General features: G+C 46.1%; 1 protein-coding gene across 1 annotated transcript; it reads left to right on the top strand.

Annotated features, from left to right (window-relative positions):
• The first annotated feature begins 252 nt into the window (after positions 1–252).
• SMIM10L3 (small integral membrane protein 10 like 3) lies at positions 253–18,633 on the top strand. The gene is made up of 2 exons (XM_068524641.1): positions 253–489; positions 16,827–18,633. Exons 1-2 carry the CDS (start codon positions 304–306, stop codon positions 16,845–16,847), a joined length of 207 nt encoding a protein of 68 aa, XP_068380742.1. The 5' UTR covers positions 253–303; the 3' UTR covers positions 16,848–18,633.
• The last annotated feature ends 599 nt before the right edge of the window (positions 18,634–19,232 follow it).

Here is a 19,232-nt window from a genome sequence, read left to right as displayed (position 1 = left end):
GCGCGCGCATTGTGACGTCAGGTTACGCGGCCGGGCTGGGACCTCGCCCCGGCTCGCTGAGGAGCTTCCCCGAGCGTGACGCGCTGACTCCCCTCCCCGCGGACTCCCTTCCCCGCGGCCCGCCCGTCCGCCTCACCGCCGCCTCCTTCGCTCCTTCAGAGCGGGCCAGCGGCCGGGGCGGAGGCCCGGAGGCGTCGCGGCGCCGAGAGGGCGGGCGGGCGGGCGGGCGGGCTTCGGAGCGCCGGGAGGGCCGGGTCCGCGGCCGGTCGGTGCGCGGCGGGCGGGCGGCGGGCGCCGGTCTATATGGCGGCGGCTCTGTCGGGCCTGGCTGTCCGGCTGTCGCGCTCGGCCGCCGCCCGCTCCTATGGGGTCTTCTGCAAGGGGCTGACCCGCACGCTGCTCATCTTTTTCGACCTGGCCTGGCGCTTGCGCATCAACTTCCCCTACCTCTACATCGTGGCTTCCATGATGCTCAACGTCCGCCTGCAGGTGGGTGAGCCGCGCCCGCCCGGCCCCTGTCCCCCAACCCTCCCCGAGCGCCGGTCCGCCCAGCGCGGCCCGGCCCACCTCGCCCAGGACGATGAAGATGCCATCGGGAGCTGCCAAGCTGGATGCTGATTGTATGCCAAACGCCGTGCATTTCTCCCGCAACCCCACGGGGGAAAAACCCGCTGAGGTTATTGTTATCCCTGTTCCGCAAACGAGGCGGGGTGGGGACGTGGAGCGGCCTGCCTCGGGTAAGGGCCTGCGGCTGGGGCGTGGGGTCCGCGGCCAGGCAGGTGGATGCTGCCACCGGCGCCAAAGGCCCTGAAGAGGAAATTTTGCCCAGAGAATTGCAAATTCTGGGGCGCGGGGGTCGGGGGTGCGTTTATGGTTGACTTTTCTAGTTCCCAAACTTTACGAAGCTTTGAAAAGAATTAAAACTTAAGAGAGATGAATTAGTGTTAACCAGTGTTCTGCTGGAGGTATCTCATTTATCCTGGCGGGGGTGGGTGGTGGTGAAAGGAGTGGGGGGTGACGAGAGAAGACGAGGTGGAAGGAGGTAGAGAGGCAAAGGTTCAGAGGCTCGAAACAGTTCAGGTGTGAAATAGTACGTACACACACACACACACACACCACACGCACACACCCAGCACCTTGGAGATCATCTTTGCTATAAATGATTGACATTTCTACATCCCTCAAATTCCAGATGCCTTTTTCTAGTGGAATGGAAAGTCATCAAATTGAGAATTATTCCTTTCCGAGTGTGTCATAGATGGCCGAGTGCTGAGCGTGTCTTGGATTCCGTTTTCACGTGGTGGAGTGTCTGCTGTGTGCCGGGCACGGGCTCTGCGATGGAGGGATGGGTCCCTGGCCATCGAGAGCTTCCAGTCTGGCAGTACTTGGGTTACTCCCTGGTGTGCAAACTGAGGAAGCCTGAGCCGTAGGACTGCGCGGTATCGACATGGGTGGGGCAGGTGTTTTCCTTTGTCCCTTTGGTTTAGTTGTATCAGAATATAATTGTCTCTAAGCTTGAACTGTCAGGTTTTGGGTGCCTCTCCCTGGTGCTGGCAGGCCACATAAAACTTAAAACCCACTGTTGATCAAAATTGTGTTCAGGTGAGTTGGGATGAACCTGCCTCTCTATTTCAGGGTCCAAACTGAGATACTTTTATGTGAGCAGGGACTTGCGGCATCCTTAAGTGGTGCCTGACGAAAGGAGTAGAAAACTCGGATACCTTTGCAGCAGGTGGTATCAATGTGTAAAGAAGGGTGCTGGGAGTGGGGACTGGGATAAACCAGAAAGCCTGTGCTCTAGCCAGTTGTCACTAGCCAACTGTTGTTTGTCAGATACAGCAATTTACAAGAGAAATTGGAAATCCTGATTTTTAAATATCAACTTAAGAAAAAATAAACTGTGGGCAAAACAAAATATTTGACCCCAAGCTCCACTTTGGAAACTCTTCTTCTAGTGTTACATTTATAACTTGCAGTCGTCTGTAAAAATCACAAGAATGACTGTAAGAGAAAACCTACGTAATGTTGAAAATACCCAGTTTTGTACCATTAAAAAAAAAAAATCAGCTTTCTCATATGCTCACTTAGCTATTTATGACCACTCCCCTAGTCCAAGCTACTATAATCACTCACCCGGACTATTGCAGGTGCCTCCATCTGTTCTCCACAGGGCCCTTAGAGAAGTCTTTTAAAAATATAAATCAGATCGTGTCATTCCTCACAAAAAAACGGAAAACAAAAACTGCTTCCCATTGCATGTGGAATGCAGTTCACGTGTTTCTGTCCTGCAGATCCGATTTCTGTCCACCTTTCTAACCTCTCCCCTGGCCTGTTCCTTGCTTGCTATTGTTTCCCTTATTTTCCTGTCTACTCTTTGCATGCACCAAGCCCCTTCCGGCCCCTGGGCACTTGCACTTGCTGTTCTTTCCACCTCGGTGCTCTTCCCTGGCTCTTTGAATGCGGATACATTCTCACACCCGGGTTCTCCTTTCAGAGGGGTCTTTTGGGGTCACCAAGGAGGCTCTTTTGGGGTCACCAAATCGGTATGATCTTGCAGCTGCTCTCTTCACTGCAAGAGTGCTGAAGGCTTGTTTGTTTCATATCAATAAGGAGCGGAGGAGTCCATTTCTATTATGATGATGAGGGTTTCGAAATCTCTCAGTTGCTTGTAAGGCAGTAGGATAATCTCTGGAAAGGTTGTTCACATACAGATTTCATAACAAGGAGTTTGTACTGTGATGATTGAGGGTAAGTGCATTTTGGAGGCGGGAAGTTGGCTCTGTGAGGAGTGGCGTGGGCAGTAGGGAGAGCTGGGTACACCAGGCTAATGGATGACTTGGTGGGCCTGATGTCAAGTCATCGTCCAGGTACAGCACAGCTTTAGGGAACTGGGGAATCTGGACGCTCTGGCTGGAGAGTGTGGGCTTTGTTGGTCAGTTCAGGGGTGAGTGGGAGGTGGGGAGGCCCAGACAAGGTGGTCGCCGGGTACCTTGGGGGAGGGCTGTCTGAGAACTACGTGAGGATTTTAGGTGTGATCTTGGGCTTGGATCAAGTGCAGCAGCAGCCTGTCGCATGCTGAGGGGGGCAGGGTGGGAGTCGGGGTGTCTCTTTACTGTAATATTTCCATCTGCTGCTTTAAACTCCCCTGCAGGTTTAGAGTTTCTGTTCATTGGTGGAAGATCATTAACTTACCTGACTTGAAGGTTTAATGATTCTGGCCTCTGGTAAAGAGAAGTGCAACAGGAAATAGGGCACAGGAGTAAGGGGACAGGCCAACTCACCGCCACATGCTTACTCAGGACACTCTGTCCATCCTCTTCCTTGCAGGGGTGCTGGAGGCTGTTTTGTGAGTAATAAGGAATAAAGGACTCTCTGTCCCACATGTTTACTCAGGACCCCCAAACCATCTGTCAGTAGGGTAGCCAGGCATTTTAAGGAGATTGATACCTCTTCTTCAATTTGAGAGTGATTAAATGAGAAAACAGATGCAAAGGGGCTTTGTAAACTGAGAAGGGCTATGATTTAAAAAGACTGTTTGCGAGCAAGGCTTAATCTCCTAGAGTCATTAGCATCCTACTTATTTATATATAATCTGAAATACAAGGCAGTGAAAAAAGTGAGAATCCATACCAAATACTAAATGTAGTAAAAGGAAGATGAAAAAAAGTGCACTGAGAACCTGCTATAATTGAACAAGTTATGCCTACAACGTTTCAGTTACGTTGCCTGTGGAAAGAATCAAGTATCTAAGCCCCAGGTCACCTAGATTCGCGTAACCATTAAAAGAGGAGGCCTGAAAGAGAACAGCTGGAGAAGATGACATCATGAAGGTGAGGGATAGTTGTCAGACCAAGCTGTGGCCTTGGCTTTCTGAGCAGTCAGCCCCACAGCCCGGTGCCGAGCCAGCCAGGCTGAGAACCTCTCTTGGCCCGTCCTCTGCGGCCCGTCTCCCTGTTTTGTTTCTAACTGCTCTTCTTCAGTCTCCTCTCTCCGAAGGACTTTCTAGATCCATAGCTCCATAGGTTTCAGTGTTCACCTATCACGTGAAAATCTATATTCATTCCTTCCAACCAGGTAAAAAGGGTTGAGGAATGCACGCAGGGCTGGGGAAGCTGGGTGCTGTTCTAAATAGAGCATTCAGAGTGGGCCTCAGTGGTGAGCAGAACTTGAAGGGGATGAGGGCTTTAGCCACGGAGATGCCTGGCTTAGCAGAGTGCTTGGTTTCATGCAGAGAAGCCTTGCGGCCCGTGCGAGAGCTCTGCGTGTCCCAGGGCAGCGGGAGGTGGCCGGAGGCTGGGACTGAGAGGCTCGTGTGCCTTGGACTGCCAGGACGTTGGCCTTGACTGATAGAAATCATCTTATGGCCAGACAGTTTCAAAAAGTAGTAAAGATTCCGAGGCCCTGTTCCAAGGGTCGACTGCAGCTTGAAATGAGTTTTATTTTGTTGCTTGATCTACATCAAGCTCCTGGAAGAAAGTTGGAGGAAATTATAGACCATTAAGGAACATCATAAAAGCTTAAGAGGCAAAGTCAAAAGCGTGAGCTCAGTTAAACGTAGGAGTTTGTTCTGGCTTCTGGGATATTGAACAGCTATATACTTTGAGATGGAAAATTCCAAACGTAGGACACATAAAAATACCATGGAATCTTTCCTATCTTTCAAGGGAATTCATAATCATGGTTTTTCATAAACTTCTGAAAAAAGTTCCACCTATAAAGATAGGTTAAAGTAGATTTTGAAAATTTTTTAACCTGCATAAAATTTGAAAGAATAGTACAGTGAACACCTGTATCCTTGACTCAAGTTTTTAAAAAGTCTTAGAAATAAATTCTCACATAATGGTTCAAGCAGATGTTAAAGTATATGAATTAGGTCTATATGTACTAATGCTAAAAGGTATCCACCAAATAAATATACAGTGAAGAAAAGCAAGTTTAAAAACCATCTAAGTAGTACCACATTTAAAAAATTTTTCATAAATACACTTGTCAATACCTAGAGCAGGGAGAAGCATTCCAGGACCAGGAGGCAGCCCTAACTCAGGAGAGAGCCTGGGCATTCCTCCTCACATGATCTGTGCAGAAGGGCCAGTGTTTCTTCACCTCCACAGGCTGGATGGCTTGTAAACAACAAACATTAATTTCTCGCAGTTCTGGAGGCCGAGAAGTCCGAGATCAAGGCACCAGTATGGTCAAGCTCTCTTGAGGGCCCTCCTGGTTCGTAGCCAGTACCTTCTTGCTATGTCCTCACATGGTAGAAGGGGCTAGGGATCTCTGTGGCATCTCTTTATAAGAACATTAATTGGGGCTTCCCTGGTGGCACAGTGATTAAGAATCCGCCTGCCAATGCAGGGGACACGGGTTTGAGCCCTGGTCCGGGACGATCGCACATGGCCGTGGAGCAACTAAGCCCGTGCGCCGCAACTACTGAGCCCGTGTGCCACAACTACTGAAGCCTGCGTGCCTATAGCCCGTGCTCTGCAACAAGAGAAGCCACCGCAATGAGAAGCCCGCACACTGCAACGAAGAGTAGCCCCCACTCGCCGCAACTAGAGAAAGCTCGCGTGCAGTGACAAAGAGCCAACGCAGCCAAAAATAAATTAAAAAAAAATTAATCTCACTCACTTCCTAATACCATCATCTTTGGAGGTTAGGGGTTCAGCATATGAATTTTGGGGGGTTACAAACATTCAGACCGTAGCACCTCCTGATAGGTTTGTAAGATCCAATAGAAATGAATTGCTTTTAAACATAAGAACTAAAACTATAAAACTCTTAGAATGTAGGGGAAAATCTTCATGATACTGATTTTGGCAATGATTTCTTGCCAAAAGCACAGGCAACAAAAGAAAAAGATAAACTGCACTTTGTGAATATTAGACATTGGTGCATCAAAGGATACTATCAAGAGAGTGAAAGAGGCAACTCACAGAATGGGAGAAAGTATAGTTGACCCTTGAAGAACACAGGTTTGAACCATGCAGGTCCACTAATACGCAGAATTTTTTCAGTAGTATATACTAACACTACATGATCTGAGGTTGGTTGAATCTTCAGATGTGGAACTGCAAAGACGGAGGAACCACGTATAGGAAGGGTTGCTGTAAAGTTGTACTCAGATTTTCGACTGTGCGGAGGGTCAATGTCCCTAGCCCCCAAGTTGTTCAAGGGTCACCTGTATTTGCAAACCATATATCTGATAAGGATTAATGTCCAAAATATGTAAAGAACACTTACAACTCAAAAACACAAAAAACCCAATCCAAAAATTGGCAAAGGACTTGAATAGACGTTTCTCCAAAGAAGATATATCAATGGCAAGTAAACCCAGGAAAAGATGGGCAATTGGAACATGTTTGTGGACAGCCAGTCCACCAACTATGGTGAGGCCCTGACACATCATTATGATGACCTCTGAGCCCCAGCTTCCCCACTTCAGCCTTGTGGCCCCATGGGATGTCCAGAGGAGGGGCCCTGGTGGCCAGGCTCCTCTCCCCATACCAGCCCTGCAGGATGTGGACACAGTGTCCCCCTGCCTCTGGGCTCTCACAGACCCACCCGGGTCAACTTCTCTCCCTGAGACTCGGCTCCTCCCATCTCTCCCCATCCCGCTGCAGGGACACTCATGGACCTGAAGGGTGAGTGACCACTCGTTTCTCACTGACAAGAATCTCCCCACCCAGACCCGGGGACCCCCACGCCAGGCCTAGTCTCCAAGAGCCCTCACTAACTGCTCCAGTTCCAAATCTGAGCCCAGCCACACAGGCTGAGAAACACTCCCCCTGCCCAGCCCTCGCCTGGCCTGGCACTGCCCCTAGGATGCCTCTCCTCTGCCAGGGCGGTAATAAAACCCAGTGCTAGGAGAGAAGAATTAGGGAACTGCAAATCAAAGCCACAACGAGATGCTACTTCACACCCGTTAGGTTGGCTATTATGGGGTGAGGGGGAGGGAAAGAACTGCGAGGATGTGGAGATTAAAACCCTTGTGCACTGTTGGTGGGAATGTAAAACGGTGCAGTTGCTATGGAAAACAGTTTGGCAAGTCCTCAGAAAGTTAAACATAGAATCACTGTATGATTCAGCAAGTTCACTGGTAGGTGTATACCCCAAAGATTTGAAAACAGGGGCTCAGGCGCTTGTGCTCCAGTGTTCATAGCAGCACTATGGACAACAGTCAAAAAGTAGATACAGGGGCTTCCCTGGTGGCGCAGTGGTTGAGAATCCGCCTGCCAGTGCAGGGGACACGGGTTCGAGCCCTGGTCCGGGAAGAGCCCGCATGCCGCAGAGCAACTAAGTCCGTGCGCCACAACTACCGAGCCTGTACTCTAGAGCCCGCGAGCCTAGAGCCCATGCTCCCCAACAGGAGAAGCCACGGCGGCGAGAGGCCCGCACACCGCGGTGAAGAGTAGCCCCCGCTCGCCACAACTAGAGAGGTGCCCATGTGCAGCAGCGAAGACCCAACACAGCCAAAAAAAAAAAAAAAAAAAAAATAGATACAATCCAAGTGTCCATCAACAGATGAGTGGATAAACAGAATGTTTTATACTTTCAATGCAAAATTATACATCTTTGAAAAGGAATAAAGTTCTTTTTTGGCTGTGCCGTGTGGCTTGCAGGATCTTAGTTCCCTGACCAGTGGTCGAACCTGTGCCCCCTGCAGTGGAAGCGAGGAGTCTTAACCACTGGGCCACCAGGGAAGTCCCAGGAATAAAGTTCTGATACCTGCTACAGCTTGATGAACCTTAGGGACACTATTCATAGAGACAGAATGTAGAAGGTGGTTGCCAGGAGCTGGAGGAGGGGGAATGGGAATTGTTTAATGGAAACAGTTCTAGTTTGGAATGATGAAAAAGTTCTGGAGATGTGTGGTGGTGATGGATGGTAGATTTTATGTATATTTTACTGCAGTTTTAAAAATACTAGAAAAGTGATTATGCTGTTGGTTGTTGTGGCAGTGTTAAGTTGCCATAGAAGTTTCTAAGAGCCTATTCTTAATTTTGTTGTTGTATGATCACAGTAACAAACTTGGGGGTGTGGCCAGGGTCCAGTGGCTTGTACACTTTTAAGGATTTTAGCTTACTCTGAGTGAAATGGGAAACATTTCACTGAGATGTGACCTACTCTGATTTGCTTTTATAAAGGATCATTTTTTTCTTCTTTTAAAAAAAAAAAGGTTTATTTTTTCTTTTAAGGATCTTTTTTTTTTTTTTTTCCCTGCACAGCATGGCTTGTGGAATCTTAGTTTGCCAACCAGGGATTGAACCCAAGCCCCAGCAGTGAAAGCACCGAGTCCTAACCACTGGACCGCCAGGGAATTCTCTAAAGATCATATTTTTAAAAAACCTTTATTATGGGAATATTCAAATATACACAGAAGTGGAGGACAGATGTCCCTTGGTACCTGCAAGGGGTTGGTTTCAGGACCCCTGGGGATACCAAAATGCACGGATGCTCACATCCCTTGTATAAAACCGTGTAGTATTTGCATGTAACCTGTGTATATCCTCCCTTATACTTTAAATCATCTCTAGATTACTTTTAATACCTAATACAATGTAAATGCTATGTAAGTAGTTGTAAACACAACGTAAGTGCTATGTAAATAGTTGCTAGCACACAGCAAATTCAAGTTTTGCTTTTTGGAACTTTCTGGAAATTTATTCCCCCTCCAAAAAAAATTCTGTTTTTTTCTATTTCCTCTTGGTTGAATCCTCAGATGCGGAACTTGCAGATATGGAGGGCCACCTGTAGTATAATGAACCCCATGCATCCATCACTTCTTTTCAGTAAGGATCAACTCTTTGCTAATCCTGTTTTATCTCTTCTCCCCAGTCCTGCACTGTGTCCATCTTATCACCCCACACTGGAGTATTTTAAATAAATCTCAGACAGAACAGATCACTTTTTTGGTTTGTTGCGTAGTTTTTACTTTGAAGTAATTTGACTTACAGAGGTTGCAAATCAGTGCAGAGACCCCATAGACCCTTCCCCCAGCTTCCTCTAATGTTGACATCTTACTTGGCCAGAGTACAGGCATCAGAACTAAGAAGTTAATGTTGGTGTAATACTATTTGGATTTCACCAGTTTTTTCCACCAGTGAATTTTGTTTTGTCCCTGGACCCCACAGTGCGTTTAGTTGCCATGCCTTAGTCTCATCCAATCTGTAATTTCCTTAGTCTTGTCTTTTATGTCCGTCAGTTGTTTTTTCAACTTTTGGATGTTTTTCACTTTTTGGCCGTTATGTGTAATGCCATGCACATTCTACAGGCACACCTTAGGTATTTTGGGTTCGGTTCCAGACCACTGCAATAAAGCGGTTATCGTGCTAAAGCGAGTCACGTGAACTTTTTGGTTTCCCAGTGCATATAAAAGTTATGTTTACACTATACGGTAGTCTATTAAATGTGCAATAGCATTATGTCTAAGAAATGGACATACCTTAATTAAAACATACTTGATTGGCAAAAAGTGCTAACCATCATCTGAGCCTCCAGTGAGTCGTCATCATTTTTGCCATAGTAACATCAGACAACCATTACAAATATAACAGTAATGAAAAAGTTTGAAGTATTGCCGCAATTACCAAAATGTGCAGATACGAAGTGAGCAAATGCTGTTGGAAAAATGGCGCCAATAGACTTGCTCAATGCAGGGTTGCCATAAACCTTCAGTTTGTAAAAAACACTGCAAAATGTAATAAAGCGAGGTGTGCTTGTATAGGTGTTGTGTGGGCATGTGTTTTCATTTCTCTTGTTTATGTACCTAGGGGTGGAATTGCTGGGTCATATAGTAACTCTGCATTCAGCCATTTCAAAGAGATCACTCTTACTTCACGGTAAGAGTGGAGGGTGGAAGCAGGGAGACCCTTAGACTAACAGGAGAGGATGCTGGTGGTTTCTCAGGGCGCAGCAGGGGAGGTGATGGGAGGAGGCTGCACTGTGGGTGTATCTTGGTGTTCGAGCCAACAGGCTTGCCTGCCTTAAAGGCAAGAGGTGGTGTGAGAGAAAAGCTCATTAGCGTCTCTTTGTGTGTGAACTATACATGTTCTTTACCCATTTTTCTGGTGGGTTGTTGGTGGGTTTCTTGGAGCCACCAGGAAACCCACCAACTTATCAGACACCTTATCAGTTGTCTGTGATAAGAGTTGAAATTTTTTTCCAGTTAGTATATTTTTGACTTTGCTTATAGTGTGTTTTGCCATACTGAAGTTTATGTAGTCAAATTTAACAATCTTTTCTGACTTTTGGGTTTTGTCATAGTTAGAAAGGCCTTCCAAATGCTAAAGATATAAGGAATTCACCTGTTATTTATTCTGGTACTATTATATCATGTTTTACTTTTAAACGTAGAGTGTTGGAGTCTATCCTGGTATACGGTGTGTGACGTTGATCCAAACTGACCGTTCTCTGAACAGCACTGCCGAGAGAAACCTCGTGTGTGTGACATTCTTGTCCTTGTACGTACATTCACGAGAAAGCAAGTTTCGAGAAGACAGAGCCCTTTTTGTCTGCTTGGTGCACTGTCCTGATACCAGCGCCTAGAACAACGCCTGGCTTAGGGGCTCCGTGAACGCTCGCTGATTGAATCTGTAGCAAAAAATCATAGCTGTAGAATCCCAAAGGAAAGGTTATACTCATCTGTAAATAATTTTTAAAGTCATTGCCAACTTGCCCTCCACGGGGGTGCTGCACTGTGTGTTCTCTCTGGCCATGCGGGGTCCCTCTGGTTGCTCCCCGTCCCCTGTGGCCACTCCAGCCTGGGCCTCGGCCTCAGCCTTTGTCCCCCCACTGCAATGTGCTGGTCCGTGCTTAGGCCACTTCTGTGTTGCCATCCAGTGGTCACTTCTCTGTCCTCTGCTTTACAGACCCCCTCAGCGGCGTTTTGTCACTGGTTCCCTCTAATGCTCTTGCTGATAATGGTACTAATAGCAACTGTTTCTTGGATGCCACAGGCTGCTGGTCAGAGAACAGGCTGGGTGCTTTCACATGAAGAGTCCTCACACATCCTGAGGAAAGAGGACACAGCCTAGCTCAGCCATCCTTCTCGCCTCTCGGCCCTCGGACGTGTGAGCGCACCTTTGAGCCTCTGGGTGACCGAAGCAGGGGACAGGGTACTGGCCCGCAGGAGCCGCACAGCCAGCTTAGAGCACAGGTGTGATTTGGATGCGCTCAGTGGTTTGCAGCAGGAAGTCGGTGCCTGTGGTCTGCTTCCTGTGCTTATGATTCAGTGTAACGCAGAGATGACCCAGCCCTTCCTATTTCTCATCCTCTAAACTGTGTAGCAACTTGAGCAGTTTGTTGCTCAGCTTGTGTGTATCAGCTGCCTCCTCAGACTGATGTTCCAGTGCTGAGCTCAGCGATGGTCAGGTCTGCTAACGCTCACCTCTGAGAGCTGTGAGTGTGTGGTATCACTCATATGTGGGACCTAAACATAACACAAATGAACGTACATGCAAAGCAGAGACAGACTCACAGATACAGAAAACAAACTGGTGGTTACCGGGGGGGGGGGGGTGCAAATTAGGGGTATGGGATTAACAAATACAAATGATGTATCAGAAGATAAGCAACAAGGATATATTGTATAGCCATCATCTTGTAAGAACTTTTAGTGGAGTATCATCTGTAAAAATACGGAATCAATATGCTGTACACCTGAAATTAATATAATACTGTAAATCAACTATACTTCAATTTTAAAAAAAGGCCGTGAAGCCAGGTGGCCTTGGAGCGCGTTTGTGAGCTGTCACCAGGCAGGACCCCCTTCAAGCCCATTGTTGTCTAACCTGGCCGGGCAGCCCCTGCTCGATTAGCTGTGTCCGCGCCCCCAGCCCCACGCCGGCCCGCTTTGGGAATAGCCTTGCCAGCTGGCTTTCGGGAGCACAGAGGCTGGGATATTTTTAGTTTCCAGAGCAGTGGTATCCAGCCCATCACGTCCCTGAGGCCATTAATAGCTCAGGTTAGGGAAGGGAAGGTGTCGGCCGTCCAAGAGGGCACAGCTGCCGAACTGGGTCAGGCCTATTGTCACGCGGCAGGTCAGCTGCCTCCACAGGTGGGGACTCTGGTGGGAGAGACTGCTACTGTCCGCCCCGAGGATCGTGGACACGGCAGAGAACCTCGTCTCCCTGCACACCTCACCCCCTCTGGCCTCTGTGGTTCCATTTTCGACCTGTGTCATTCTTTGAGGGGCAGGGGGAGGCACCTGTGGCGGAGGTACAGAGGTTAAGTTCAGGATTTACTCCCAGTCCCGCACTTTGTTTTTCCTGAATCGTACTGTCTTGAATTTCAGAATAGACTTCCCTCATTCTGGGGCAGGGAGGGGCTGTGTCAGTGTTTGTGGATATGTTCATTTTGTGGATATGGTTTGCCATAATTTATGCTGCTTATTATTTTGTAGACTTAACATGGGCCTTGAGGGGTGGGAAATGATGAGAGAGCTGGGGCCGAGGATGGTTAGTCATATAATTGTGCGTATTTTATTTGGTATGATATAGTGTGCCAATATGTATGTATTCAAAAGTATAGTGAGAATAAACCACAAAAAATATTTCACAGATGACTGCATGTTTGGAAATTACTTGAAAATTATTTCTGGCTCTCAAAATATAAGTAATGTGTGTAACTGTCTAATATCAAAAGAGGTGGCTGGTTGAGGGCTCAGAGCCAAAATGTTTTACTGACCTACTGAAGTATTTTTGTTAAGATAATTGAATACATAGTTTATTACTGCATTTACTAAAGAGCTAGGAGATCTTCAGTAAGCAGTTTATTCTATCATTATTAAATACGTGATTATCATTATTGAATGTATGATTACATTAATAGTGTCTTATTCAAAACATTTTAACACAATTCTGGCAACACTTCATCTTTCTGAATGGTACTAAGTCCTCATACAAGGACATAATAAAAGTAGTTAGAAACTAATTTTCCTGAGAGTTGGCCCACATTAAGTGACCTGTTTTTCTTAAGAATTTTTTTTTAAACCTATTCTAATATGTATTAAAAATATATTTAGGAATGCTTCCATTTCAGGAAAATGTTCATTCTTAGTACATTACAGATCAGTAAAATAGATGTAAGGTTTAAAATAACATGCTTTGGAGAGTTAATTTGAGAGAACTGTCAAGAGAAGTTAATTAGGTTTGACTTGGTGAACTTTGAAAGTGTTTGTTTTGATTCGTAGCCGGAATTGCACGTCTTAAAAGTACAAGTGTAACTATGTGTGGTGATGGATGTTGACTTGTTGTGGTGATCATTTTGCAATATATACAAATATCGACTTACTGTGTTGTACACCTGAAATTAATACATTTTATGTCAGTTATATCTCAATTTAAAAAAAAGAATTGCACCTTATGTTTGCATATGGCTTCATACTGCTCAAATATATTTGTATCAGTTGTTACATGGAATAATGGTCACACTTGTACAGATAAAAAGTTTTGAGCATGCCCTGTGGAGATATGTATATCTCCATGGTATAAATAAGTATATATATACTATTTTTATAAACTATGTATTTTGCTCTACCAAAATATGGTATATATTATAAAACATAGAGAAAGTTACAAGGGGAACAAGGTAAAAATGAACTAGGCGAGGATGTTCTGATATTTTCTCCCACGCTCCTTGAGTTGGGGGCACCCCACTTTAACAGCCACTGGCCTAGTGGAGTGAGTGAAGAGTTCTTCAGAGCTTACCTGACGCTAACTTACTCGTTTGTGCAGGAAACGTATGTAACCGCCCTCTTTTTGAAGCACTCAGTGCAATTGGTGTCCGCGACCCTGGGTTTTCCCGAGGCGCTTTGAGTCTCCCTCCTTAGTGGCTTTGGTGGGCCCCTCGCCCGTCTGGTCTTTAGATCCTGGAGACCCCTGCCTTCTGTACCTCTGTCTTCTCTCTTGACCTGTTATACCGGGCCGTCATTTTATCTGCCTCCCCAGAGCTGGCGACTTCTGAGTCCAGGTCCGCAGCTCTGGCGTCTCTCTTGAGGTGAAGGATTTACTGACCCACCTGCTCGCCAGAGCCCCGCAGCCCAACTCTGCTGCCCAGTCTGAGCACCTTCCCTGCCTTCCAGACCTGCTCTCCTCCCCCTTTGCGGTTAGTAACACCTTCACTACCCAGATCTGAAAGTCAAGAAACCTGCGGGGCATCTCACCTTCTTCTACACCCAGTCAGTCACCAACTTAAAAAAGATTCTTCAGTTTCTCTCTCCTCTTTACTCTCACAGGCTTACTTCCTTTTTCCCCCTGCAGTATTAGAATAGCCTCCTGATTGGTCTGTTTAAGGTGATTCCTTTCCAGTCTAGCCACCACACTGCAGCCGGAGAAATTAATCTAGAAAGCAAATCTAGCCAGCGTTTCCTGGCTGAAAATTCCTCAGTGGCCCTCCATCACCTGCTGGATGAACCCCAGCTCCTTAGGACGGTGGCCCGGGCCTCTCACTGTTGGCCCCTGCTCCTCGGTGGCTCTTCAGCCCCATGGCTTAAGCCTTCTTTGCTTTCTCCCTCAGCCTCCAATAATACTTACCTTCTGTGTTTTCTTCCCAGTGTACTCTCTTTAAATTTTAAAAAACTTACACAGTCATAAAGCTTAATGAGTCTCCTGGTGCCACGAGATTAGTTAAGGGAAACAGCAGTTTCCTGTCTCCCGTTTCTCCATCCAGCCGACCGCTTGCAGCTACAGCTGGTTCTCTTAGTGTTTACTTCTCTGTAAGTTGCACGCTCGTAGTGTTGCTTCTTAACTTTTCATTTTTTGAGTTAGTCTTTGTCTTACTGTGGAAGAAGAGTCAGACGCAGCTGTCTTCTACCTGAACCCACATTTCCATCCCTCCTCCTTCCAAAAAGAGTTACTACATTTTAGTTAGATTGCTGTTCCTTAGGCTAGCCTCTTAGAAAAATTACTGAATGCAAAGTATGTATTTTTTAAGTTGAAACATTTATCGATGTTCTCTCGAGGTATGCTTCTTTTTAAAGGAACATGTGTCAGACACTTTTTAAAAGTCATCAATTAAGGAGGGAACTAGTAAGATGTTATAATCAGTGTAAAGCAGAATTTAGACAAAACACATACGTATAATCAGGAATGCTAAAGTGAATTTACAAATAGATGTAAAACTGGTCAATATGCATAGGGCAGTAATCCGTTGCATTCCTCTGGACAATATTAATTTCCATTTCTTTGGACAGGAAATCACTTGCCTTCCTCTTAAGTTTTCTACAACTTAGAGCTGTGAAGCATCAAAGAGAAAGTTGTGGAGCCCTGTTAAGTGAGATAACGCAGAGGATGCACTAGACAGCACACCCAGTAATGTTGTTTTTTGGGTCCACTTCAAAGCCTTTCACAGTTTTTCCTACATCTTCCCCATTTGGAGCATAATGTCACAGAAAGATTATTCTTGGTCACAGAAAAAAGGCTGGTCTCAGTAGGTGTGCAGGTGCCTCAGGGTCAGTGACCGCATGGGCCACCTCGAGTTTGCTCTTGAACAACCGGTGGAGTCACAGGTCAACTTCTGTCCAGAAGTTTTCATGTGGAGTCTGAGAGTGGGGAACTAAGCCCAAGAAGCTTTCTCCGCCATATTTTTACCTGCAGTACATAAAAATCTGGGTGAATTCTTCTCTTATGGAGGCTCCAAAATTTGCTGAGATTCCTGACCAGCCGGCGAGTGATCTGAGGCTGGAATCTTGGATCCCAGGACCCCTCCAAGCTGGTTTTCCTGGGAGGGCTTTGTAGACATCGGATCCATAAGTAAAGTTGCCCTTGATTCCTTAAAAGTGGCTTGTTGTGCCTGAGTCACTGAGACTCATTCTCAAATAGGACGCTTTGGTAAGACCTTGGTTGCCTAATTGTGTCATCCAATTTATCCCTGTTAAAGGGAGGACAGATTTTTTTTTTTAAATTTTGTTTATTTTTGGCTGCGTTGGGTCTTCGTTGCTGCTCGCGGGCTTTCTCTGGTTGTGGAGAGTGGGGCTACTCTTCGTTGCGGTGCATGGGCTCTAGGCATGTGGGCTTCAGTAGTTGCGACACATGGGCTCAGTAGTTGCAACCCGTGGGCTAAGTAGTTGTGGCTCTTGGGCTTAGTTGCTCCACGGTATGTGGGATCATCCCGGACCAGGGATCGAACCCGTGTCTCCTATTTTTTTTTTTTTTTAATAATGTGAGTTTTTTTTTTTTTTTTTTTTTTTTATTTATTTATTTTTGGCTGTGTTGGGTCTTCGTTTCTGTGTGAGGGCTTTCTCTAGTTGCGGCAAGTGGGGGCCACTCTTCATCGCGGTGCGCGGGCCTCTCACTGTTGCGGCCTCTCTTGTTGCGGAGCACAGGCTCCAGACACGCAGGCTCAGTAGGTGTGGCTCACGGGCCTAGTTGCTCCGCGGCATGTGGGATCTTCCCAGACCAGGACTCGAACCCGTGTCCCCTGCATCGGCAGGCAGATTCTCAACCACTGCGCCACCAAGGAAGCCCCGTGTCTCCTATTTGCAGGTGGATTCTTAACCACTGTGCCACCAGGGAAGCCCCCAGGAGGACAGATTTTTATCGAACCTACAGGAATAACTATATTGCCACGAAAAGTGCAGAGCCTCAGAATGCATGCTTTTATTATTTTTAAGTATTTTTAGGAAACACTGCATTAATAAACTACTGTTCTTTTTGTTGTGGTTTCTAATTGGTAGGTTGGTACATTGATATCCTGTTTTCTATCACAGTGTAGGTATCCTTGGTACCGGAGACTGTCAAAGAGATCTTTGTATTTGTTGGGAAATAGCTGTGTGTGGACTCTCTTAAGACCCTGTCTTCATTATTACACTTTAATTTGTTGGTCTTTTCCAGGTTCATATTGAGATCCATTGAAGGCCTTCCGTGGACTGACAGGCATGTCCTGGGGCTCAGGGTGTCAGAGGACACACAGCATGAGGGACGGAAAGGGGACTCTCAGCACCTGCCTCGCAGAAGAGAAGGGAGCGGGCGATGACTCGGACAAACTACTGTACAGAGAACTGTTGTATAAGAGAATGCAGGAGGAGAGCGCTTGCCCATCAGATATAACTTCCAGGGTGAATAAGCCTGCGGTTGATGTAAATGGAAATTCACAAAATGAGGAGTTATCACTGGAAATGAAAAATGATCTGAGTGAGGTCAGCCTCTTGCATCACGATGGCAACAAAGTGCTTCCATATCTGCAAGAACCAATACGAAGAAATTCAGCTTCAGCAGCTGCTCAGAGCAAGGCTGTGGATCTGTTCTTTGCTCCCACAGAAGAGCGTTTCGCTGGGGCATCCTGTGGCGTCGGGGGAGCTCAGGGGAGGGACTGGCTGGGAGGAGGGCCCAGGGCCACTGACAGCCACGGAGGACGGAGCCACAGAGGAAAGCCTTGGGGGTCAGGACTACCGTGCCATCAGAAATGGTTGGAAATGGGGATTTCTGAGGATGAACCACCACGTGCTTTTCTGGAGAAGCTGGACTCTGCGTCGGAACCCTCTTGCCTGCGTTCCGTCCTGTCTGCACTGCTGCACGCGCATCCCCACATGTTCGTGAATGATGAGACAAAATGTGTTTTCCCTGGCCGTTCAAAGCCCATGTTTTCAGGGCAAAGAGTAGAATACAAGAAAATGCTCTCACGTGTAAAAAGTACCTCAGATGATCTGCAGGAAACACTGGCGTTACTGGCTCTACAAATCTCTTATGCCATAGTTAAGGTACAGGCAGAACAATAAAAATAGATTAATTTAAAAAGTTGTCCTAGAATGATTTCTTTTGCATTAAGTCTGGATGCACAGGGTGCAGCCATGAAGCTCCTGCTTTGGTTCGTATGACCAGACATACTTAAAGTCAGTGGAATTTAAACTCATGGAAAGCTGGTTGATACGGAAGGAAATTTTTGAGTTTTAAATTGTGCTTGAAAGACACTTAGAATTGGGAAGCCGTGTCAAGGAGAATATCGATATATCCTATATAAATATCAGATTAGAATCAAAAGATTTAACAAAGTTTTTAATTTACCTTCAGCACCCATCCTAAAGGGCTACTGTCCCAGATACTGTCTCTCTAGACTGTCTCTGACCATCTAATGGAAATAGATATTTGTAAAGTTGACTCTGAGCCAGGCTGAGTTGATGGTAAGCTGTTACCATTTCTGCATTTTGCAGAATGAGCAAAATCTGATTTCTTTTCTCACATCCCTTTCCTTCCACTTGACATGCAATTTAAATGGAGGCCCTACGGTGAAAGTTGCAATATTAACCTTACCTTTAGATAACGCTTTCTCAAGCTAGGAACCCTAGCAGTATTACTCAGAATAAATAATGAGCTTGAGCCTGTCTGCCGGGGCTCAGTTATAGAGAAAAATCAAGCATTTCCCTTAGAGAAGGTTTCCAGTTTCTAGGAGTCGAGGTATCTCTTACACTAAGATTTTTTTCTGAGAGAACACCTTTTGTTGTGTGTTGATCACTTTGATAAAAGGCATTTTAGAGTGTAAGTTTTTAAAGAGTCCGAAAGTAAGGCTTAACCATTTTCGGAATTATTGATTGCATCTATCAGTTTATATTGTGTGCTAAATTACTATGCTGTGTGCTATTTTAGTGTTTTGGGGAAATGAAAAATAAAACCTGTTCTTCAGCATAATAAATGTCTTATTTTACGTGTGTAGTCTTGGTTCCCCTTGTCTTCATTATTAATGCTGCCCTCCTCATACGCAAGTCTTTTAGCACAAAGTCATTTGCTGATTTAGAAGACTGGAAGCAGAGAATGAAAAGCATTACATCAAGTTACGTTGGAACTCAACTCTCACTTTCCTCCCGGATGTAACGGAATGCTGTATTGTGCTCCTTGGTTACGGGGGGTGCGCCCAGAGAGCCCCAAAGTAAGAACCCTTGGGGAAAAAACGATCTCTAGCCGGTCTAAGAGGACACCGACTTGACTGAACGATTAAAGCCCTGGTTAGTGGACACTCCGTCTAGGGGTCACCCGTGGGTGGTGAAACAAGATGACACATTTCAGTGTTTCAGAATGGGAACTGTTTTCTTGTCAACACCTTCTCCCTGCCTCCCCCCCTTTTTGTTTTAAACTCAGTCTGCTACTTTGAGATGGAACTTTCTGTGACTCATCAACTGTTTTTTTTTGTTTTGCTTTGTAAATTCCAAGCCTGTAAATTTTCAACCAGTTGCAAACAACAAACACAGAATTTCCTGCTTAGCATTAACTAAATTAACTTGAAGTGTTTTCATATGGTTATATCAG

Source organism: Eschrichtius robustus, chromosome 16 (assembly GCF_028021215.1).
Source record: "Eschrichtius robustus isolate mEscRob2 chromosome 16, mEscRob2.pri, whole genome shotgun sequence".
Classification (NCBI taxonomy): Eukaryota; Metazoa; Chordata; class Mammalia; order Artiodactyla; family Eschrichtiidae; genus Eschrichtius; species Eschrichtius robustus.
This window is presented reverse-complemented; position numbering and strand designations above follow the sequence as displayed.

What these genes read in the sequence shown, in the direction of transcription:
- SMIM10L3 (XM_068524641.1), top strand. Translation starts at nt 304, where the DNA reads ATGGCGGCGGCTCTGTCGGGCCTGGCTGTCCGGCTGTCGCGCTCGGCC. An exon ending in TGCTCAACGTCCGCCTGCAG is followed by an intron (nt 490 to 16,826) that starts GTGGGTGAGCCG and finishes GGTCTTTTCCAG; the next exon opens with GTTCATATTGAGATCCATTG.